Source organism: Podarcis muralis, chromosome 5 (assembly GCF_964188315.1).
Source record: "Podarcis muralis chromosome 5, rPodMur119.hap1.1, whole genome shotgun sequence".
Classification (NCBI taxonomy): domain Eukaryota; kingdom Metazoa; phylum Chordata; class Lepidosauria; order Squamata; family Lacertidae; genus Podarcis; species Podarcis muralis.
In genome coordinates, this window is record NC_135659.1 from 43,860,931 (window position 1) to 43,886,033 (window position 25,103).

The window sequence follows — 25,103 nt, forward strand, 5'->3', positions numbered from 1 at the left end:
GAGAAACTGTTTTGTATTTAATAAGTTGGATGCAATTACGCAAAATTCAATAAAATCTCAGGACAAGGCTCTGCTGTGTTGCCTTCTCATTAAAGGCATCTGTGTCTCTTTTTCAGCATAATGGCGCTTCTGTCCAAGGTTGTCTTGTTTCACCTAATTTTCTGATCCAACAAGCTGTTGCAGGCGAGCACAGTTCTTTGCACAAGGCTGATCTGCATGGCTGCTGTTCCTCCTGCCGAGCAAGCACATTCAGATTTTTATAAGGCAGCTCACAATATACAGGTAGCTCCAAAAAGAGAGCGAGTAGGAAATGGCCACATTTCATGAACCGTGGAATTTGACATCCAGTGTCTAGTTTCTGAGGCTCCCAAGGTGTGCTGCGACATTTTAGATATGGGTGGGGTCACTATAGAGTAAACACTGTAGATGACGACGATCTTATATTCCAATAAATCACATCTGGACACTGGCTGGGGATGCTAAGCCCCTGAGATGGGCATCTGGACATGAAGCACCCCCCCCCCCCAAATTCTAGAAATTAAGCTTTGGTCCAATCTCATCCCACAGACACAGCTTCCTTGCGAAGTTGTCAGTACCCCAGCAGTGCCCATCACTCGCAATGTCCTGTGCTCCTCTTTGGGGGGGAAAGCGTCTGGGTCCATTTAAATTGCCCACACTGTCCCTGCGTGATGGAACCAGATGCTTGGCAATGAATTGGACAGATATGCCTAAATCTATTTTGTGTCATTTTCAATAGCAGTCAGTTTGTCTCATTTTTTGCAGCCTTAAGAAAGGGGCAGGCATGGAAAAATCTGCATGTAAACTGTATGCATTTTGTACACACATATCCTATAAAATACATACATTCAATGCATTTTCAACATAGGGAATATATATTTTATGTGCGCAACTTCAGCACAAAATCCACCGTGCATAATCTGGCAGTCATATTCCAATCCACAAGCACATTTGGGAACATTAAATAAGGCCAGCCCACTGTGAAAAGAGGACGAACCAATTCCTCTCTGTATCTAGTTGTGCACTGTCATCAGGTAAGCTACAAGAGGCCCACTGACATCAGAGGGGCCCCATCAGAATATACTTTTCACACAAACCTCCTCTATCCTGAATCCAGACTTGATTGCATAACCATCTCACCCAGTACTACACCAGTCTGGGTTCTTTCTCAATTTGGTTTAGAACTGCTTTGTTAAAAATATGATTGATAGTTGTCTCTTGTATTCTTGGCTATTTTAGGAAAGAGCTGGAGACTTCCGAGCACTTAGAGCAAAATTTCAGAATGATTCCAATTTTTCCAGTGCATTGCTCCAGCCTGTAAAGAGCCTTCCTGCAGAAACCCCCCCTCGGCAAAATACCGATGGCAGTCCCGCATCCCATCCTAAACCCAAGCCATTGTGCCGACGACAAATTCCAGATCCTGAGCAAAAGACAGTGCCCTTCAGTTATTTATCGCAGAAGTCTGAAATAGTACAAATCAAGCCTGTCGTGCTACCAAGGGCCCGGCTTCACGAACTGCCTGAAGTCAGGAAGAATGAAGACAGAAAAAGCAAAGACATTACGGAGACAGTTTGTGCAAGAGTTGTACTGGTGGAAGATTCACCAAAGCAACGTCCGGCATCTTATCATTGCCTTCAAGACACTGCACTGGCAAGCAATTCTTTCCGCAATACTCTGAACATCTGGGAAAGTGCTTTGTTGCAGAGTGACAAAAAGGGGTCCGAGACCCCTCCTCAGCGTTCCAACAGAACAACGTCTCTTCCCCAGCCCAAAACTGCGAATGTTGCTGTCACTCCAGAGGTTCCAGCAAAAGCAGCTGAAAATGAGCAAGCAGTAGTGCTTTCTGCACCAAGCACCCCTTCTCGCCTACAGGTCGAACCTGCTCCATTTCCCACAGTCTCGCCACCTGTTCCACCAAGAAATCATGCAAGCTCAGAGACACTGGCCCACGGTGCCATTAAAGTTGCTGATTCCACCCAAGACGCTAATGACTTAGACAGGCCAAGCAAGACCTCACAATGCTCAAACGGTAAGCCATGTTACCTGACTATACCGTATTTTTCGCACGATTGGACGCACCGGACCATAGGACGCACCTAGTTTTTTGGGGGGGAAATAAAGGAAAAAAATTTCCCCTTTATTTCCCCCCCAAAAGCAGGTCAGGGAAACCGAACCAGGTCGAGGAACAGCGGGATAGTGGCGCTGCGCCTCCCTGCTGTCCCCCGAGCTTGTGGGGCTGGCTGATGTCTGCCTAGCGCGCGGGGCGCTCTGCTTCAGGGCGCCCCACCCGCCGGGCGGCAGGCTGCTATCCGCAGCTTGGGGAGCCTTGCGGGGAACTGCTGCAGGGCTCCCCACGCTGCGGATGTATGCCTGGCGTGAGAGGCGCTCTGCTTCAGGGCGCCCCTCGCGCCGGGCGGCAGGCTGCTATCCGCAGCGTGGGGAGCCTTGCGGGGAACTCCTGCAAGGCTCTCCACGCAGCGGATGTGTTCCCGAAGCGCCGGGCGCTCTGCTTTCAGGGCGCCTGACGCTCCGGGAAGCAGGCTGCTATCCGCAGCTTGGGGAGCCTTGCGGGGAACTGCTGCAGGGCTCCCCAAGCTGCGGGTGTATGCCTGGCGCGAGGGGCGCTCTGCTTCAGGGCGCCCCACCCGCCGGGCGGCAGGCTGCTATCCGCCGCGTGGGGAGCCTTGTGGGGAACTCCTGCAAGGCTCTCCACGCAGCGGATGTGTTCCCGAAGCGCCGGGCGCTCTGCTTTCAGGGCGCCTGACGCTCCAGGAAGCAGGCTGCTATCCGCAGCTTGGGGAGCCTTGCGGGGAACTGCTGCAGGGCTCCCCAAGCTGCGGGTGTATGCCTGGCGCGAGGGGCGCTCTGCTTCAGGGCGCCCCACCCGCCGGGCGGCAGGCTGCTATCCGCAGCGTGGGGAGCCTTGCGGGGAACTCCTGCAAGGGTCCCCACGCTGCGGATGTGTTCCCGAAGCGCTGGGAGCTCTGCTTTCAGGGCGCCCGACGCTCCGGGAAGCAGGCTGCTATCCGCAGCTTGGGGAGCCTTGCGGGGAACTGCTGCAGGGCTCCCCAAGCTGCGGGTGTATGCCTGGCGCGAGGGGCGCTCTGCTTCAGGGCGCCCCACCCGCCGGGCGGCAGGCTGCTATCTGCAGCGTGGGGAGCCTTGCGGGGAACTCCTGCAAGGGTCCCCACGCTGCGGATGTGTTCCCGAAGCGCTGGGAGCTCTGCTTTCAGGGCGCCCGACGCTCCGGGAAGCAGGCTGCTATCCGCAGCTTGGGGAGCCTTGCGGGGAACTGCTGCAGGGCTCCCCAAGCTGCGGGTGTATGCCTGGCGCGAGGGGCGCTCTGCTTCAGGGCGCCCCACCCGCCGGGCGGCAGGCTGCTATCCGCCGCGTGGGGAGCCTTGCGGGGAACTCCTGCAAGGGTCCCCACGCTGTGGATGTGTTCCCGAAGCGCCGGGAGCTCTGCTTTCAGGGCGCCCGACGCTCCGGGAAGCAGGCTGCTATCCGCAGCCTAGACACGGCTAGCGGAGCGCTAATCCCGAAGCTTGGGGCGTGCGGAGCTCAGTGCGCCCCAAGCTTCTGGGTGCCGGCAAGGTCTCCGCTAGACGGCTAGCGGAGACCTTGCCGGCGCCCAGAAGCTTGGGGCACGCTGAGCTCCGCACGCCCCAAGCTTCGGGATTAGCGCAGTGGTCCGCTAGCCCTGGGAGAGCCGTGCGACGTCGCGGGGCTCTCCCAGGGCTAGCGGAGACCTTGCCGGCACCCAGAAGCTTGGGGCGCGCTGAGCTCTGCACGCCCCAAGCTTCGGGATTAATGCAGCGCTCCGCTAGCGGTGGGAGAGCTGGGTCTCCCACTGCTAGCGGATAGCTTCCTGAAGCCTGGAGAGCGAGAGGGGTCGGTGCGCACCGACCCCTCTCACTCTCCAGGCTTCAGCGAAAGCCTGCATTCGCTCCATAGGACGCACACACATTTTCCCTTGCTTTTTAGGAGGGAAAAAGTGCGTCCTATGGTGCGAAAAATACGGTATTTTGTAGCCTTAAGTCAGTAGTGGACAGCAATACTTTTGTGTTAAAGAACTTGCTTATGATGTTTCTAGTATCTAGCTAAAAGCCAGTCAGTTCAGGATAATGTGAGTAGGTTTTATATGCTTCCTAGACTTTCAGAACAGAACATGAAATGCACATGGGTAGTTCCTACGTTGTTTTGAGGAAAAAATACCCTCGCCGCTTAATTTTTCAGAAGGTGTGGCATGAAGAAGGGTAGTTGTCCAGCTGTGTTGTTTCAAAAAAACTCTGGAGAAATGTTTAAAATGTATTTTTGATCAATCTTCACAGCTGGAGAGGGTTTGCAGTAAAATAAACTGAGACGCTGCTAGGTTATTTTAATCAGTAGCCCCTCTTATAATTGCACAATAAGGGCAATGATAAGTGACCTCTTTCTTCCTCCTAATAATCAACTTATACTTGCAGGCACTGTGTAAACAATAGGCAATCTGAATGCATTCCTTATTTCTGCAATTTGACCAGTTCCCTGAAGTGAATGTACCTAGCTGCTAATCAATGTCCATTCTTTATAAATATTAACACTTGTCTGCTGTCATGGTAACTTTGGAGTAGACGTTTTGGGCCAGACCAGTACTTGGGAGTCCAAAATTGAGGCTGAAACTAATCTTTGCATTGCCTTTTTGCTAATTGAAGAAGAAGAAAAAACCTCCAGCCAGGAAGCTTCTGGTTTGACATGCTGTCTTTACAAAATCCAGGACCAATGCCAACTACAAAAAACATCTTTTTTTCTTTCTTTACTGGAACAAGCTGCCTTACAGGAACTTAGCATTCAGCAGCTGTTTTGCCAACTTACAATGAATTGCAGGTGACTAATAAGATAAGGTGTGTGTGTGTGTTCCATGATGCTGCTCTGGCTAACCTTTCTGTGCACTTTGCCAGCTTTGTACCATGCCAAAGGGCTCTTCCTATTAGTCATGAGTGCAGTTTAAATTGTTGCTATGTGACAGAACAGTATATTTGCCAATATGCACAGGTTTCCTTTTCTGATGGCTTTGACATGTAGAGCAAGGTGGTCCACAGAGACCCCCAGGAAGCCTATTACTTACACAGCCCTACTCTATTGGACTCCTATAGGTCAGTGAATGACAAACTCTGTAATTACTCTTGCCTACTGGGTTACAACTCTGCCAAGCATGCTCTGACAGGTGGGAAGGAAGTTCAGGCTTGTGGTTAGAATCCCTGTAGCTGGTTAAATTTTTTCTTTCTTTCTCAAAAGAGCAATTAATTTTGTGAATGCCGTGTCTTGCATCCAGGTTGTCGGTTCCCCCACTTGAGAAAAATAATAATAATAATCCAATATCTGCTGTGTGTGCACCTAAGCAATCAAGAACCCATTTCGACAGCCAAAGTGTCAATGTATGTCAATTCCATCATTTGGAAAGGGGCAACTGTATCTGCCAAAACTTGAAAAAAGGAACACCATGATTTTTGTTTGGTCTGTTTCACTCGGTACTTTTTTCTGGGGGGTATGCAGGGGTACACATACCCTTAACATTTTATGAACCTAAGTTTGACCTCATTGAGGGGCAGTATTTCAATATGAATAGGGGGAAAAGAGTACCTCTAAACATTTTTTTTAGAAGAAGAAAAAAGCACTAGTTTCACCCATTGCAAAATTCCAGCATGGAAGTTCATTTTCCCTACCAAAGGATTAATATGGTTTCTTCCCTCTGTTACAGAAAGATGGCATGAGGTTGAAAAAAGCCCAAAGCCCAAACCACTTCCTTCCATTATTTCACTTGGTCCTCCTCCAAAGAAACCACCAAGGCCTCCGAACGTCGACCTTGGTCCCTTCCAGAAGAACATTCCAGGTAAGGCATTCTCTGTTTGGATTTTAGGCATTGTTAAAGCAATGGCTGGTGGATGCTGACAAGAAATTGAGATAATTTCCAGTCAAGAACAGGAAGGAGCACTTATCTCAAATGCATGTCTTGGTGACTGAGAGGGAGTGTGTACATGGTTGGGTGGGCTACTTTGAAGAAGAAGAGGCATGATTTTTGTGTACATGCATCCCATCACTTGGTGGCTCTTGGTGGGAGTCAACCTAACCTACCCCTAGGTATGTCCTTGGGGACAAACGGAAGTGTAGACAAGCTCGAAGTCTGAAATCAGTCCTGTCCATTTACTGCCTGGGTTGTCTTCTCCACTGCAACAGGCTTGTTTGAATTCAACTTCTTCTGGGACTCTTGCTAGGATCAAGGAATGGAACCACCAGGACACTACATCACTAAATTTCACTCTGGCATACTGTGTGGTTGCAGTTATTGTTTCCTTTACATTACAAAAATTTGTTTTCAGATGCTGTGGATGATGCCTACATGACTCCTGAAACGTAAGTGCACCTCTCTTTATATTGCCTGAAAATCTAGACTCTTAAGCAGGTCACGCGGTCTCTTAGAACTTGCTTGGAAGTTTCTGGGAACCATGGCTCTCTAGATGTTGTTAGACTCCAACTTCCAGCAGCTCCAGTCTGTGTGATCAGTGATCAGGGGTGGTGGGAGTTATAGTCCAACCGCATCGGAAAGGCCACAGTTTCCCCATCCCTGCTTCAAGAAAGAATCACTAACTCTCTGGAAACCAGGAATGCAAGTTGTTTCATATTCAAAACCAAATAGCTAACACAGGAATCCGGCAAAAGAGACTTCATTTCATGTACTTTCTTCACTTTTCCTATTACAAGACTACAGACCCAGTTCTGCCTCATTCTCTTTTACATCTAGCTGTCTTTTGCTGGTACTCCTTTGAACCTGTGGTGAACATAAACGTATGTCTCTGTGCAGCGATGTACTTGCTTTTCCTCCCTCTTTAAAGAGATCTGCTCCCACACAGTGTTTTCCCTATCTCTTCCTTCTCTCTGGCTTGACATTTCTGAAGTTTGAAGCTTTGAGGCCTGTTCCTGTAAACACACACAAGCTAGTTTAATCCGCAGGTGCTGAGCACTAACTTTTATTGTTATCACTGGCTGTCAGCAGGCGAGAGTTTTGATTGCATTTGCTAATGTTTAGGCAGCAAGCGTGGGCTTAAGCTGCATAAGTTGTTGTCTGGTGGCCTTTGTTTAGACAGCCTTTCGAGAACGGCTTGTGTTTTTGGACCTTTCTCTCTGTGTGTATGTGTGTCTTGGATATCTGGTGCTGTGGGGAGCAGATAAAATGTGCCAAAACTAAATCTATACTGCTTGTATCAGTTCGGCAAGATGTGTAAGCTGGTGAATAAACTGGGGGATTGACTGCAGTGACATCTTGCAGCTTTGCTGAGGTTGGGGAGATGTGCTTCAACTTAGCCGGACTAAGCTTGGAGGAAAGACAAGTACCCAAGACCTAATAGTTGCATTCACACACCACACATTGCTTCTCTGTACAGTGGTACTTCTGGATACACACACCTCCGGTTGCGTATACTTCAAGATGTGAATGTGGCAAACCCGGAAGTATTTTCCCGGGTTTCACCGCTCTCGCATGCGCAGAAGTGCTCTACCACCGTGCGCGCATGCGCAGAAGCAGTCCCTCCAGTTGCAGAGACCTCGGGAGCTCTGGAACAGATCCTGTCTGCAACCGGAGATACTATTGTATACGATCCTGGGAACTGTAGCCTATGGCTCACAAAGCTACAATTCCCAGCACCCTTAACAAAATGCTGTTCCTATGGTTCTTTGGAGAATGGTGTGGACTTTAAATGTAAGATGTATATGCAAAGGTGCTGGGATGAGTGTACGTTAGTCCCAGGCAAGTTGCCATTTAGCAGCTGGTTCAGTTTCCATAGAAGCCTGGTTTTATTAGTTGGGTTAATGTATACATCAGAAACGCTGTCCTGGGCAACAAAAGTATCTTTTAAAAAAGACAAATGTTGGATGTAAGATTGCAAGCATTCCTGGCACCTGGTTGAATATTTGGCAGCTTCTTGTCTTTGGCCCAGCTGACCATCTGCAAACCTAACACTGTAATACTTACACACAACAAGATCATGTTGGCAATGCTACTTCATTGATAAACAAACTGAGCCGCCTGCTTTGGGACCTGCGCACGACACATTTGGCTCTGTCGAGTCCATCTTTTGAGATGATTTATGGAGAAATCAGTCAACAAATGTGCTCCTGGCTTGATGAGATAGAGGCGGGGATTTTTACCCCTTGGGTAGCTGGCAGATTCACTCATTTGCTTGCTTCAGTTTAATAGCATGCTCTTTAAAAATATGCCACTAAATGTGGTTTATTGTTGTTTGTTAGCATTTGTTAACAGTATGTTGGGAAAATAGCTCTTAGCAGGAGACAGGAGGCTGACTTGCCCCATTGGCACTGAACCACAGGAGATGCTCCCTAGTCATTGATGTCATCCTGCTTGCACCTTTCATGAAGCAGCCCCAGAAACTTCTCTAAGGCTGCCCTTTGGGCCAGTTTTCTCTCCAATGCCTTCTGCTGCACTTACCCCTTTTTAATGTCCCAACAGTGCTCCAAATGTCTGGCAAACAAAGTTTAGTCTTTATATGCAGGGCTGTATAGGCAGCCAGTAAGTAAGGTCCAGGGCCCAGTCTCTTAATAGATATGTGTTTTAGAAGTTTTTTGCTGTGTTGTGCATGCAGTTCTTAATATTTCAGAACTTACAGGGCAGTCATCCGCTGTTGTTACATATTCTCTCTCTCTCTCTCCCCCCCCCCTCTCTCCCTCTCTCCCTCTCTCCCTCTCCCTCCCTCCCTCGCTAAGCTTGTATGGTTCTGGTCAGTATCTGGATAGGAACTTTAAAGTCTGTCACTCTTTGAGGAAGGCACCTCTTCAGAGAGATTTTAATCCTTTCATCTCCCCCAAGAGAGTCTCCAAAACAATAATGCTTTCCCCTCATTTCTCTTAGTCCTGAAACAGAGGAACTAGGCACTTATGAAGAAACAATGTCCTACCTGAAGCTGCCAGAGAGTTCCACCAATGCTGCTCAAGAAATTACACATCGTAAGTCTATTAACAGTTGGTATGCTTATGCCATGCATGCTGTGTGGGCAGGCTTGGTACTGATGGCTGGCCAGGTCAGGCACCAGCTGGACCTTGCTGCACTGATATTCCCCATCTTCCTCTTCAAGTTCCCAGACACTTTTAAGGAGTGGGAGGGAGTGCCACTTTTGAATGGGAGCCAAGTTGGGTTCTGAACTGTGGTGGCCATATGCCATTTAAAGTTACTCAAAAGTCATTGCTTCTGTTTGTTGTTGTTGTTTGTTATTATTTTATTAATACCCTGCCCATATGGACGGCATCCGCCATACATAAAAACATAATAAAACATCAAACAATAACAACTTTTCAATAGCTGCCTTCAGATGTCTTCTGAAAGTTGTGTAGCATCCAGTTTGGTTAGTGTTGCAGTGAACCACCTTTGAAAAGTTAGCTATCCTCACACAACAAAAAACTCCTGGCTCTCTGCTTTGTCTGGAAGTCTTTGGTCTCTTGCTTTTGCGTAACTGGTGTCACAGTTCTTTATCCCTTGCTTGTTAACCTTTAACCCGTCTTTCTAGCTTTCTTCCCCCCCCCCCCCTTTTAACCTTTTATCTTTGTACCTGTATGGGAAATCTCAAACACTTCACTTGCGTAATTATCAGGATTTGAATGCAGGTGACAATAAACTATATCTCTAATTATACAAATAATGCATGGAGTCTTGCATGTGTAGCTGTCATTTAACAATAAATAAAGCTAGGACGCCTTTTGGTATACTAGGCTGGAGTTATATTGTGGGATGGTTCCATAGCTTATAGCAGCCCAGGTGAGAAATGTTGGGTAACCTACCATTGCAGCTTAAACTCCATATTATGATTAGTGGCTTTAATAATATTAAATGAAATGAAGATGGAACATACTAATCTTTACAAAAATATTTACTCTAGCTTCCAAGGCTGGGAAAAATGAGAATATCGAGGTATGTACTGTATTACCAAGTCTACTTAAATGGGCATAGTCACAACATAGGAGGTTTGGTACAGAGCTGAAGCTGCCTGTGACATTTTTTAAATCTTTTGCTAAGAGACCTGGCGACATGCTTCATCTATGTAAATGAAGAACACTGCCTGGGATCCAAAGGCCCACACACTGCCTTGCACATGGGGGCTTTTCAGCCATGCATTTCTCACCAGCTGACTGCCTCCCTCTGTGCAGACCCTTCAGAGTGGCAGACCCTTTGGAATGCTCATCAGTTTGTTCTCAGGGACTTAGTCCAGAAGGGGAAATTGGCAGGCATGCACACCTCTGTACGCACATGGAAACACACTGTTATTTAGTGTCGTCTTTGGATTCTGGCCATGTTTCATATTAAGTACGTGAAAGAACAGACGTAGATCAAGATATTTCTTGAGTAGACATGTTGCTTCAAGACAAACAACGCTGCATTGTTGCCTGATTGACCTGACTTTTCAGGCTGTGAAAGCTGAAGTTCTCTTCTTTGTGTTTTGCACAGAAACAAAGTTTTCTCCTTGCCACACCTAGGTAAGTGTACTTTCTGGAGTTTCATTTTATATTTTTGCCCTTGCTTTCTTAAAGTAAGATACCTGGAGCAACTGGATTTTAATTATTGATTTATTTGACTTAAAAGTGAAACTGAATAAGGAAGGTCTATCTGTAAATGTGTGTGAATTTAGAACCTAGGCCTACATACCACCAAGCATTCTGTAGTGTATCCAGGAAGGTAAAGGAGTTAGGCAGTGACCTTGGTGTAACACTACATTTCATCTTTTATTTCCTGACAGGAACCATTGTATGTTTGTTGCCTGACCAGCCCATCTAAACATTTTCCTGATCTCTGTGCCAAGTAGTGCTAGTCATAGAATCATAGAATTGTGGAGTTGGAAGGGACCCTGGGGGTCATTTAGTCCAGCCCCCTGGAATGCAGGAATCTCAAGTAAAGCACCCCTGACAGACCTCTGCTTTAAAACTTCCAAAGAATGAGAGTCCACCACCTTCTGAGGGAGTCCGTTCCACTGTCCGTTCCACTGTCAAGCAGCTCTTACTGTCAGAAAGTTATTCCTGTTGTTTAATCAGAGTCTTTTATTTTGTACCTTGAATCCATTGGTTCAAGTCCTACCCTCCAGAGCAGAAGAAAACAAGCTTGCTCCATCTTCCACGTGACAGTCCTTTAGATATTTGAAGATGGCTATCATATCTCCTCTTGGTTGTCTCTTTACCAGGCTAAACATACCCAGTTCCCTCAACCGTTCCTCATAAGGCTCGGTTTCCAGACCCTTCACCATCTTGGTTGCCCTCCTCTGCACATGTTCCAGCTTGTCAATAGCCTTATATTGTGGCACCCAATATCATTCCAATAACAGCCTCATTATAACAATGCTAATTTTACCCAATTAATACAATTATTAAAACCAATTATTTATATACTGAATTATACAATTAAGTTAAAGTGGCCTCCTCATGTGCTAGATTTGATGGGTTCCTTTTTTTATTATTTTCTGTGTTCCAAAATCTTAATAATTTCCATTACATCCCCTTCAAGATAATAATCCCTTATACAACAGCTACAATCTTATGGTTTCACTTCATATTGATTTATTAAGTAATTTATAAAGTTTCAAGTGAGTTACTCAGTCTGTAATCATTGTTCTTTCCTGTGTGTGGTATTCCCCAACTCCACCCTGTGATGTTGTCCCAACCATATATGGTGTTGTGTCCTTCATTCTTCCAACTGTTGATATTTCCTATCATGACTCGGGGGAAGCAGTTATCTCAGTTTTCCAAAAGCCTCTGTGTCACTTCATCCCATGATTCAAGAGCTTGTTAGAGATCCCTCTGTTCCAACAAATAAACTGTCCTTGCCATTTTTTTCAACCTAGGAAGAATGGTCTGATTCCAAACTCCAATGATTAATATGGAAACCTCTGACCTTGCAGCTGGCAGACTCCTTTCCTTCTTTCAGCTGAACATTTATAGCCAGTTATCCTTCCAGTTAGATTACATTCAAAATTGTCTCAGTCTCCTTCCCTTCCCTTTGAAAATAATGGAGAGCAGGGGTGTTTTCTTTCTATATTCCAACATAGTCCTTTCAAAGAGTGAAACTTCCCTCCCTTTCTCTCTCCCTCCATTCCACTCATACACGCAGTTCCAGTTTGATGCTAAATTCCATGATATTAATCCAGTTCCTTCCAACCTCACATTTTGTATTATATTTTAATGTTGCAATCCAAAGAGGGTTGCCAAATCAGAAATGTAGAAGAAAAACTTTGAAAAAACAACCGTGGAGTTCCCTCCCCCCCACTGTCTCTGGCACCGAATGAAACCTTATCTCAATTCCAACCTTTAAATCCTTGCAGCAGAAATGTTCTGCAGTTTGTCATATCACCACTCCTAGCATGCGCCTGTACTTTACTCCAATTAAAGCCCAGTTAGCAGGATTCCCTCTGTTTCCAGGAACGGATGGGGGGGGGGTCACAGCAGTCGGAGTGCTCCATGCACCCAGTGCCTTTGACTGCCCTCACATTCCATAGGGAGTGCCAGACTGCAGGGCAATCCACAGGTGAAAGCCCATACCTCTCCCACCTAGTGAAGAATTCAAAGAATGAGTTTTCCCCATCATTCTTTGTTTATCTCTGTCTGTATCTCCCTGAGATGTCAAGGAAGACCTCCATTCCCGGCACAGGCAGAAACAGGAAGCCTGGGTCGTAGTATTCAAATTATCCTTTTCTAAGTGCTCACAGACCAACTGTTCTAGGACCTTTCCTGGAATCAATGTCAAGCTCTCCGGTCAGTAGTTACCTGGGCCTTCTTTCCCCCCTTTTTGAAGAAAGGGACAATATTTGCCTGCCTCCAGACTGTTCTCCAAGAATTCTCAAAGATTATAGACAGAGGCTCTGAGATTACACCCACAAGCTCCTTTAGTACCCTTGGGTACCCTTTAGTACCCATCAGGCCCTGGAAATTTGAATTTAAAGGAGCTAGGTGTTCCCTAACCACCTCCTTTCATATCTTGGGCTGCAGCTCCTTCCTTGCATCATTTATTCAGTTACCTCTAGGTCGGGCACTGCATGTTCTTTCTCTTGTTTCAAATCTAGCCAAAGAAACCGTTATTATTATTTTTAACCTCTTTTGCAAGCCTAAGATCATTCTGAGCTTTGGTCTGCCCAACCATCTCCCTGCAACTGTTGGCTACTTATGCATACTCTTCCTTCATGGTTTTCCCTTTCTTCTATTTCTTATACATTCCTTTCTTACATCTCAGCTCATCTGGATGCTCCTTATGCAGCCACACGTTGCTTTAGGTGTCTCTCATTTTTCTTTCTTGTTGGAATTCTGAAGGCCCTTGTGCCTTCAATATTTCACCTTTAAGAATCTTCCATCCATTTTGGACTCCTTCTCTTTGAGCATTTCTGACCATGGGACTTCGATCCGTAGTTACTTAAGCTCTTAAAGTCCATAGTGCCTTCTTAAAGTCCATAGTGCATGTCCAACTACATTCAACTTTCTCTTATCTGTGTATAATGAAACCCAAGAGATCACTATCATTTTCTCCCAATGTTCCCTGTAGTTTCACCATCAATCAGTTCCTCCCTGTTGGTGAGGACCAGATCCAAGAGAGGTGGTCCCCTTGATGCTTTTTCCACCTTCTGTGGAATGTTATTGTCAGTGAGGCTATTGAGGAATTTGTTGGACTTTATATTATTGGCAAAGTTTGAGTTTCAATAGATATCAAGGTAGCTGATCAATAGAAATCAATAGATATCAATAGATATCAGGGCCCTGTGACTACTACATCTTTCCTTTTGGAATGTTTGGTAAACTGCTCTAGACATACTTGCATGGCACAAAAATAACAGTGGTGCCAAATCACTGTAAAAATGATCCTCCCAAATTTAAGCACATTTGGTGGTATTCAGGCAAGTTTTAATTAGAGTAGCAACATTGATATAGATTAACATGACTAAGTTAGATCCATTAATTTCAGTTCTACTACTCTGAGTAAAACTTGGTTTACTATCGCTCATTAATTTCCATCACTTTTGAACAAGTGAACTTGATTGTCAGCAATAGACATAAGTGAGATCAACAAAGGCAGAACTGGCTTGACTGCGTCCACTGATGATGGTGGGCTTGCTGGTTCCTTTTTGGGTGTGTGGCAGATGTTGCTGGGGACATTTAGAAGCCTCTTGCTGAGCCCCTGATAAAATCTGTTGCCATGAGGGAGTGCTGCCACGAGGGAGGCAGATCAAAGGAGTAATCTACAGGTATCTTCTGAGTTTGTTGGAGAACTGAATAGATTTCACCCTCATTCTGTCAAAGAACTAGTTCACCTAATGCAAATCTGGAGCATTATAAATTAAAATAGGTTCTGTGAGTCAAAATACACTGGTTAACAGCATGCGGGAACAAACCGCCTGTAGGCAAAAGTTTCTGGTTTTGCCCTCTATGAGATGCTGCTATTTCAGTGCTAGAGCATATAGCCTAGAACAGGGGTTGGCAAGGTTTACCTCACCTGGGCTGGTTCACTCCAGCAGAGATCCTTCTGTGGGCCGGATCACGCATGAGGACACACGACCGCGATTTCTGGCATCTGCGCAGACACGATTTCCAGAGTCTGAGCATGCACAGACACGATTTCCGGCACTACGGAAGCGAGTCCCCGTGCCACGCTGCGCTGGTTTAGTGCAGCGTGTGGGGACTCACTGAGCGGGCAGCTTGGTTTGGGGATGGCTCAGGGGCCAGTTAAATGACCCCCATGGGGTTGCCTACCCCATGGCTATGCTACATAATGGTGTGCATGCAACCTTATTGAACTGTCAATGAGTTTTGTCTCCTAATAATGGACAAAGCAGAATGAAACTACTGTGGAACACGTTACAGAGTTAGTCCACTTGATTACTCATCAGACTTTGTATTTTCATATATTTTTGTGCTTCAACTCATTACCACCTGTTTTTATCAATACTAATTTTTACAGCTGAAACCCTAGAAAAATGGTATTCTATATCAACTTAACCTGGGTGTTTCAGAGGCTAATGCCTTTGTGAGGAAAAGACAGTGGTGGCTTTGACAGGTCACTGAAGGAGGTGTGTACGTGTGAGCAAGGGCCAACAGGAAAAGGAGTAGCTGCCACAAGAAGGCCCAGTGGGGTATTGGCCGAATAGCAGGTGATAAGACAGCACCGCAGTTCAAACAAACTATATGAATTGTTTTGAAAGTTGCAAGATAAATGTAAACTCCAATACACAGCTGCTCTGAGGAATATGTATGTCTCTTGATCACTCCCACCATTTTGCAGTCCAGACAAAATTCCCAAACAGGAATGTGTATCTGTTGTACTGAATAGGATTGAAGATATATGTATAGTCTTATTCTAAGGCTACCTTAGATGTCCACTGAAATATATTTTGCATCTGTGTTAATGCAGACCTCCATATTATATTTATAATATTGTGGCATGAGTTAAAATATATGTTCAAATTTCAGCTCTAAAACAGAGGATACAGAAGAGAGAGGACCACCCTGGAATCATGAAACGACAAAACGCCAACAAGCTAAAGAATCAGCCAAGGTATATTTAAATAGAAGTACATAAGGGAATACCCTGTGGTGGTGCTACTCTTTTAGGCCTTAAAGTACATGTGCATAGCAAACATCAAGTATGACTCTTAAAAATTAGTCAGTGGAAATGCTAATGATCTTTCGTTAGCTCAGGAATAACCATAGTGGACCCCAACCTTTTCCATATTCCCTTTATGTTGGTCTGTAGAGCAACCACCACCATCAGATGATTTCTCAAACCTTCTCACAGCCTTGATTTTGAAGCTGGAAGAAAGGTGGGATGCAAACAAGCACAGATAATGACTGCCATGTCATTGTTTGATATAGCAAGAATCGGGGAAGGAATGTCTTGAAAAGGCTATAACCTGAGTTTCACAATGTTTGCTGTTAGATTTGTGCCCCAGGAGCTATGCTCGCTAAACCAAAAATCACTGGAGAATATAGAGGTGAGAAGGGCATACTTCAAGAGGAGACAACACCATCTTTCCCTAGGGTACAGCTGGCAAAAGATGGAAACGGTGAGTTACTTCTTGCTACTACTTTAATTTAATCTGAGTTCAGTACAGTTTACACTGTGCAGTTACAGCCCCCTGGGAAATATGGAGAGGATGATTCTGATTTTGTCTTATGGGGTTGTTGTAACAATCACAGCTAGATAATTCATGCTTTAATTGCTCCATAAGGTGCAATATATATTTTTTCCATGAGAACAGTTGGAGAAGAACCCAGAACTTGTATTAAATAGATAAATGGGGTACATGGCTGTAATTCCCCCCCCCCCCTCCATCAGGTTTGTCTGATCAGCTAAGAATAGAACAAGACCTTGTTTTCTAAATTATTCCAGTCCTGCTGTGCAATGACTTTAGTTTGAGCTTGTCTTGTCACTCAAACAATGAGCCCCCTCTCTCTTATGCATGCGGATTCTCTTGGCAAAAAGTTGGTGCTGCCTTTAAATGTTGTGATGACACGTGTGCTGTTTGTGAATCTTCTCTGACAGCTTCCCTAATGTAACCTGTTCTGCTTTCAAATATAAAAGAGCCTCGCCACAGTGTTTGTGAGCTGGAAGCTGGGCTCGTTTCATGCTGTTACATCTTTTCCAAGTATAAACACTGCTGTGTTAAAGCTTAATCCAGCCGTTAGATGCATTTGCGACTCCCACAGAAAGCCATTAGCCTGCCTCAGCAGGGTTTGTATGATAGCAGAGAGAAAACAGAATGGAATAGTTTGGGTGGGTGTGGGTAGGGTTTGAATGCTCAAGGGCCAAATGTGGCTCTACCTGAAGAAGATGAATGGAGAAGCGCTTTAAATTATGTTTCGCTCCCTTTCAAGGAAAATATGAAACATATCCTTTTTTCCAGTTTGTTATCATCATTTCTATTCTTTTCAAGTTGCTGTCTTCCAGAGAACAACATATTCGGATTAAAAACTTGGAAACTAAAGAATGCACTTTTTCTTTCTTTTCATAATAAATGACCTCTTGTTGAGTATTATCTGCCCCAGTAGTTCTCCACCTTTGCAAGTATTGAATATGCCCTCCATGCTAATTGTCACCATTTTAGGCTCTTTTAATTGAAAAAACACATAATGGCAAACAACTATTATGACCTCAATAATGCTTTTCAATTAATTTGTAAATGTGCCAAAATCAAAGGAGGTGGCAAAAAATATTTATTTATTCCCCCAATGTACCCCACCAATTAGCAATTCAAGCAATTAATTCTAAGAGGTATTCAATATAAACTTGTTCATAACTATAAATTCATTCATTTCCCCAATGTACCCACCAATCAACCCTATCAGTCAATTGCTAAATGTATAGAATATATTTTTATTTATAATTGGAAATTTATTCATTTCCCCAGTACACCCAATGATAAACAACCCAACTAATCAATCAAATTGCAACTAAATACAAATTTATTTATATCCAACTGAACTTAAATGCAATCCATTTGAAGTAATCCTCAAATGAATTCAAATGCAAACTTTCATAGTTACAAATGTAGCATATTCTGTACAGAATCAGAACCATCACTTGTATACTCCAGTGAAATCCCTAATCTCTGTAAATAAAGCTATTTATATATACAGTTCATTTAATAATCTGTTATATATATTTATTATTTTATTTATTTTCATTTTTTAAATAAGCTAGTGGGCATGAGTAGCAAATCCTAAAACAGTCTCCAAAGATCTGCCCCTAAAACTTACCTAATCCAGTCCCCCACCCAAAAATTAGGCAACCCTCGTCCACAGAATTTATTCCCACAGAGTACTAGAAATACTCCCTGATAATGTCAAAACTCAGGCGCCCGAATGAAATCAGTAATTAGGATGAATGAAGCCCATCAATGGTCCACAGTATGTAGTCCGCTAAAATCCAATGAAGGGCCTTCAATCCACCATGCCATGTATTCTACCTCCCGCCAATAAGTCCTATGTGTAGTGCAGTATCAAAGTCCAGAAAAACCTAGGCACAACATACCTCTGCAGACAAACCAGCAGAAGCATGGAGGGCAAGGTCAAAACTTGCTGTTTCCATGCCTTGCCACCACTTGTTCTTTTAAATGCACCTCACACTAACTACCAACCAAGAAATAACAGCAGGGAAACCAGGCAAAAGCCACTCAGTGGCAATCTTGTGCTTGCCAATGGTCATAAATGCCTCAGCGATAACACAGCGCTCCTAGAGATGTGAAGCAGAAGAGGACAGCAGAGGAAATGATCGAGCCATTTAGAGGAACATTCTTTGTGGACGGACCCCATGGGTAACTCCACATCCCTTCCCAGTGGCCAGTGTCTCCTAGGTTGGGAACCACTGCTCTACACATCCATCCTCAAGGTTGTGCTTTTGTTGTTGTTGTTGTTACCACAGATCCCACCCAAAGTCACCCTTTTGATTAGCTACTGTAACATTATGGTCAAACCTTAGGAGAGAAATGAGATACAAAACTGGATGTTGTTAAACATCAGTATGCTGTAGCTTCTCAAACACTATTGAGTCCTAAGAAGGCTGGAAGCATAGCAGGCAGTAAGGACTGAGAATGTTGGTTGGCTGTAGATTTTTGAGGAGGCATGCATGGAGAGGTTGATACACTCATGATAGTCCTACCTGAGAAACGCAGGATTCTGCTTTGCGATTGCAGCATTAAGAAGTTTAGGTAATGCATCAATTTTGTATAGGCTCGGGAAAGCTTGTAAGCAGGAATTTTGCTCTAGTTTCAGATGATTATGTGTGCCTGGAAGCCTTGAAAACAGATGAAGAGAATTCAAGTCTGGCTCCAAGGACTCCCAAAGTGGTGCAAGTTCATGAGGAAGTGTATGATGACGTGGAAGGAATACAGAGAGAATTGTGAGTACTAACAGAGTGTCCAGGTGTAGATGTAAGTTTTGGAAATGTCTTTCGAAATCTGAAGCACATATTCATCACAACTCTTTTTAAAATTGTTTCTGTTGCAGTCAAACTTCTGATGCCCACAGCTCACTGACTTCAGATACCTGTAAGTGTGAAAGTAACACTATCCTTTTTCTTTAAAAAAAAAAAGTTATTAAACAAGTATAACAAGGGTTATAATAGATAGGTGGAAATAGCATGTATAGAATGCTTTTTTAAAAGCATTATAATCCTAGTTCAGAACACCTTTGCCAATCCAAATTTGTGGTCTCCTGATAACCTCTGGTTGATGAGTAATGTACAAAATAGGAATTGGTGTTCAGTCTATTTTCTTATTGTACAGGATAAAACCTTCTAGGAATCAGAAATAACGCTTTCTTCTCCATCCATTAAATCTCTTGAGGCTGCATGGCAGGAACAAGGGCCTTGTAGCCCTCCAGATGTTGCTGGGACTACAACTCCCACTATTCCTGACTATCAGCTATGCTGGCTACGGCTCATGGGAGTTTAATCCAGCAACATCTAGGAGGACACAAGTTCTGCATCCATGCTGTATGGAGTTGTTATGATGTGACTTCCGAGTCTGAAGCATGTCTAGTCCCCGCTAATATGATGCACACTACATTCTGCCAGATCCCTTTGGGGCTGTCTTCAATGTTTTCTTAATCTGCTTATGCACATGTTCAGTGATTTGAGAGGTTCTTGTTCACCGTTATTTTGATGGGACCTTTATTATATAGCTTTTTGTATTACTACAGTTTTTTACTGAAAGAGCTCAAGGCAGCATACCCCCTACCCTTGCTTTCCTAAGTTAGGCCAAGTGATCATATGGATCCATCACAAAAGTTTACTGAGTGACTTTGGGTCAGTTATTATCATACTTTGAACAGGCCCACTGAAATCAATGGGGCTTAAAGTTAGTGGCTAACTATCTCCAACTATGCATGAGTCAAACCCCTTGTGAGTGAGCAGATTCAATTTGCCTGCTTAACTATATTTGAAGCAACTGCATTTAAAATGTTCAGGGGTTATAATCGTACTGTCAGGGACAAAAATGGCCCTTTTATGAGAGACTGATTAGCCCACAATAATACTTAACAGCAGCCATTCCGTGTGTGATGGTGGAAGTCATAGTTATCCCTGTTTTTTAAATGTGTCTTTATGTTGAGGTTTAGTTGAGGGGAAAGTGCTAGTTTCTAATCTGGTCTTCTGGTTCAGTTATTTTATAGACTTCTCTTTTTTTGCTCTGGGAGTATATGGGCTGTATAGTATTAGCAAAGCTTATTAAAATAAGTTGGTATTTTAAAGACACTAGTTAAAGCACCATATAGGTATAGCTCATTTAACATGTCCTCATGTAGAGGTTTATAGGTTGAATAATTCAATGCTTATTGACCTTCCAATAGTGCCTTTCTTTTATGTGGAAGTAGTCCTGTGGGTTATTCCCCTTGTAAGATGTGCTGAATTTGAAATTCACTTGACCCTTCCTTCTCCTTCACAACAATTTACAAGGCAATCCATACACACAGACCAATCTGCCATGCTGGAAGGGGTTTGGATGAGGCAGAGGTATCCCTCCGTCCAGCCCTGCTCTGTCACTGCTTCTGAGGAGTGTCCCACTTCTCCATACCCAAACAGTAGGCCAGCAGAAGCTACCACAGGTGGTAGATAGTGGACTCCCCACCCCCATGCCCAAACAGGGCATTTCAGGGGAGAGGATGGAGCTAGGCACTGTTGGAACAGAGATGTCCCTGTGCCATCATGTGATGGCAACAGGTCTGATCCAAGTGTCTTTCCTTTACCAGTTGGGGAGCTGGTGCAGGGAAGAGGCATTTTTCTTGCCCTCCATCTGCCCTGGCCAGCTTGAGCACCGTACAGGCAGCAACCATTTTGCACAGGTGTCCCCCCACATAAGCCCCCCTATTCTGCTCTCCCCACCCCATTCTGCCCTCTCCCAGGCCCCAAAGGACCTGCAAATCAGCAATTGTGTATCAGTTGGACATGCAGAAAATTGTTGCCATCTATAGTACTGTAGTAGCAATGTGGATGCAGCGGTGGCTGGCCACCGAGTTTGGATTGCAGAGGGGGTTTCTGCTTAAGGCTTCAAAGAAATGCTTGTGCTATGTTAATAAGGTATAATAAAAGGTCTGTTGTACATTAAACTTCGTTGCTACATCCCTTAACATCTCCGAGCATTTGACTTTATGTTCAGATAATAATTCACTGCTGGGAATTGTGGTATTAAAGAGATCTAAATGTATATCAAGTTTCAGAGTATGCCTGTGAAGAAACCTATGAGGATGTTCGAAGTGAAGGCTATAGTTCAACCAAGTCAGAGTGAGTGCTTTGTTTCCTGTCTTTTACCTCAGAACTGGCAGCTTAAGTAGGTTTTCACACACTATGAAGGCAAAAACCTATGAATTTTCACTTTTGAACACCATTGGTGAAAAGGAAAGATACTCATTTAAATAAATAAACAGTATCTAGTAGTCCCTCAGAACACCCATGTTCCATTTAGACCTCTATACCATGGATTTGTCTAATCCCTTTCAAATACCTCTTAGGTTAGTAGAAATGACTACTGTCAGGGGTTCAGGGAGAGAGGCACAGATGAGGGAGGAGACTGAGAGCGAGGGGGAAGAATCCAGGAACGAGGAGGAGGAGGATGACAATGACTTGAGGGCTTCCATGAGTCTCTCAAGTGAATCGGAGGATTCCCAAAAGGGGGCGCCCCTGGTCAGGCCAAGGGGAGCCACAGGGGGGACTCGTCAGGAGCAGGGGAGCAGCAGGGAAACCCCGAGTGGGAGTGGGAGATCGGGGCCGGCTTCCCAGCCGGAACGGAGTGAAGAGGGTGGAGTTCCCAGTGTGACACACGGAGCAGAGCAGGAAGCAGAGAGGGGAAGGAGATCGGGGCAAGGCGTCCTGCCGGAAGGGGCGGAGAGTAGTACAGAGAGTAGTATAACTGTCAAGAGGAAGGTCAGGGGTAGCGAACGCGCGCCAAGTTCAAATGTGGAGGCGCGCGGAAATGCGGAGAGCCCGGAGGAGGAGCCTGGTCCCAAAGCACGGAGGAGGGGGGAGCAGGCGTCTGGGGACTCAGCGTCAGGGGAAAGCAGGAGGGAAGGAACCCAGGGGGGCAGAAAGACCCTGCGGAAAAGGAAGGACAGGAAGAGGTGGACCAGCACAAGCCTCTTAAACTGGTGTAGAGGCGGGACTGATTCAGAGGGGACTTCAGCGGTCTAAGCGTAACAGACGTGGGGCTGCGCGCCTCGGCTGTGGAACAAACAATGTACTTCAATAAAGACTTTTGTAAATAAAGTGGACTTGGCGTTGGTCTCTTGTGAGCTGGGACCTGAGGCGGCCCTGACAACTACATATTGTGGTATTGAATTCCAGACATTAATTACGAATCTGCCGTGCTCAGAATGATTGCCTTTTGCTAGTCTTAACCTTATTGCCAATCAACTTCACATTCATAAATGGTGATAAAGGATGAATGTGCATAACTTCCCAGTTAATCTGATGTTTTAATCTGATGGTTTAATCTGATGTTTTTAACCTTCTCTTTACCTAGTGATGTCAAAGAAAAGTTAAAGGGACTTGGGAAATTTTTCAAAAAAGGAAAATTCAAAATGAAGAATTCACACTTAAAAGAGAATTCGCGGTATGTAGTCGTAATTTAAATCAACAGCTGCCCTTTATCCTGAAAACAAAGTAATTTTCCTTGATTTACTAGCGGGCTTCATGTGCATGTGACTATAAAGCTGCCTGGAGCCCAGGACTGTGTCTGTACTGAAAAGGTGTCAGCCCCCAATTCTGGCATTTGGAGAGAGGAAAGGGCAGCTGATAATGTCAAATGCTTGCCAATACTCAACAGATAATTACATTTTATCTATTTTTGTATCTCTTTGGGATCAAAACACGGGGGAATATAGGAAGCTGGCTGAGAGAGACCATTACTCTATCTAGTTCAGTATTGCCTATACAAGTGTTTCCCAAACTTGGGCCTCCAGCTGGTTTTGGACTACAACTCCCATCAGCTCTAGCCATCAGGACCAGTGGTCGGGGATGATGGGAGTTGTAGTCCAAAAACAGTTGGAAACCCATGTATGGGAAACACTAGTCTATACTGATTGGCAGTAGCTCTCCAAGGCTTCAGACCAGAATCTGTCCCAGCCCTACCGCAACATGCTGGGGACTGAACCAGGGACCTTCTGCACATAGGGCAAATGCTCTAGCTACAGACCTTCCCTCTCCCCACCCTTGCCAGGATTCTCAAGAAAATGATTATGTAACTTGTAATTCCAGGATCTGTTGTGCAACCTGCCAAAGGAATTCTAACACCTTGAACAGTTGTTTCATGCTCAGCTGCTCACTAGTGCTTGCATACATTTCAGCTGGCTTCCTTCTGCATCAGCCTCTCTGCATAGCTGGCTCACCTTAGAATAGTGTAGTCATGTTAGGCTCTCTTCTTTGCCCACTCTTCTTCCACTGGTCCTATGATCTTGTTGCTGCTCAAGTCAGTAGGAGCTCTATTGGACAAAACACCCCCAGGACTTTACAAATGTAACTCTTATAATTACGTACCTGCTGTTAGTTACAAAATGGTGTTTGCCATGATGGATATATGGATACGTAAGGATCCCCAGTAGTGATATATGGAAGTGAGAGCTGGACCATAAAGAAGGCTGATCGCCAAAGAATTGATGCTTTTGAATTATGATGCTGGAAGAGACTCTTGAGAGTCCCATGGACTTCAAGAAGATCAAACCTATCCATTCTGAAGGAAATCAGCCCTCAGTGTTCACTGCAAGGACAGATCCTGAAGCTGAGGCTCCTGAAGATCCTGAAGATTGAGGGCACAAGGAGAAGGGGACAGCAGAGGACGAGATGGTTGGATAGTGTTCTCGAAGCTACCAGCATGAGTTTGACCAAACTGTGGGAGGCAGTGGAAGACAGGAGTGCCTGGCGTGCTCTGGTCCATGGGGTCACAAAGAGTCGGACACAACTAAACGACTAAACAACAACAAAGGATTTTTTAAAATGAGTTTTAAAAGAGTTGGGTTCAAAAGGAGTGTATGGCACAGATGGAGAGACCGCAGCCCTCTGGGTTGGACTCCAACTCCCATAATCTCTGATTAACACTGGTTAAGACTGATAAGAAACAGAGTCCTATGTGTAGAAGTCAAATAGCTCATAAACTCTTGAGGCCACTTTTCTCCTTGTCTTTTCATATATTCTATTCCTCCCTGCAGCATTGATTTATTCTCGGTGTTACTTAGCCATGTTAGCATAATACTGTAAACAGGACTGGATATGGTTAGGTAGCAGATGTCTAACAATTTGTTCTAATGTTCATCCAAAATGTAAGTGTGATGAGAAAGTGGATGTGTGCATGCAAAAGCCTTCTTCAAAGTCTTTAATTGCATACAACCAGTACTGAAATTTATGAACCATGTTGGAAACACACAACTTAGATTTTGCTTTGTTTTTCTCCTCAGCATCCTTTCCAGTTCTGCACCAAATCTGGGTAAGCTGATGTGTCCCATACTGGAAACTGCCTCCCTTTTTGAACACATTGGGGTTGTGGAGGTGAGGTGTCTCTGACACTGAGGATGGAGAAGTAGACAGGTCACGAGATGTAATTGCTGGTTTTTATAACCCAGCCTATAATTTACATCATAACAATTGTTTACAACTAAATGCAGCCCAGACATATTTTCATGCACCTACTGCCACTGATCTTGCAGGATGAATCTGCCTTTGTGTGCACTGAAAACCCACAGAGCTATATTTCATACAAACCAGAATGTTATTTTCAAAGGTTACTGCTTGCTTAGCAATTTTAAGGCTTATTATACAGGTGCTGGGAAGGCAAATGACCCTCATGCCACAAGCAAGTTGCCTAGGATTTGAGAGGGGGCAATTTCCCTGATTTGAAGAGCAGGTTATCCACTTTCTGGATTTTTGAACAATTAGACGCTTTGTGAATTGATTTAGATGTTGAGGCAGGTTTAATTTCCGATGTGTGCATTAAATGGCTTGTAGAAGAGAAACAGGAGCTGGAGTCCAGCAGTGCCCCTGGATTACAGTATTGTTTGTAACTGAGTTAACTGTTGCAATGCTGAAACTTTAATGG

General features: G+C 44.7%; 1 protein-coding gene across 1 annotated transcript in view; it reads left to right on the forward strand.

The window, feature by feature from the left end:
- The window catches only part of FYB2 (FYN binding protein 2), a 36,216-nt gene that overhangs the window by 4,473 nt on the left and 6,640 nt on the right, over positions 1–25,103 (forward strand). Inside the window, 13 exon segments of the mRNA XM_028733346.2 lie at positions 1,258–2,047; positions 5,759–5,890; positions 6,378–6,411; positions 8,921–9,015; positions 9,942–9,973; positions 10,508–10,536; positions 15,499–15,583; positions 15,965–16,091; positions 18,793–18,925; positions 19,033–19,073; positions 21,235–21,304; positions 22,539–22,628; positions 24,466–24,494. Of these exon segments, the coding sequence (XP_028589179.2) occupies positions 1,258–2,047; positions 5,759–5,890; positions 6,378–6,411; positions 8,921–9,015; positions 9,942–9,973; positions 10,508–10,536; positions 15,499–15,583; positions 15,965–16,091; positions 18,793–18,925; positions 19,033–19,073; positions 21,235–21,304; positions 22,539–22,628; positions 24,466–24,494 (1,687 nt within the window).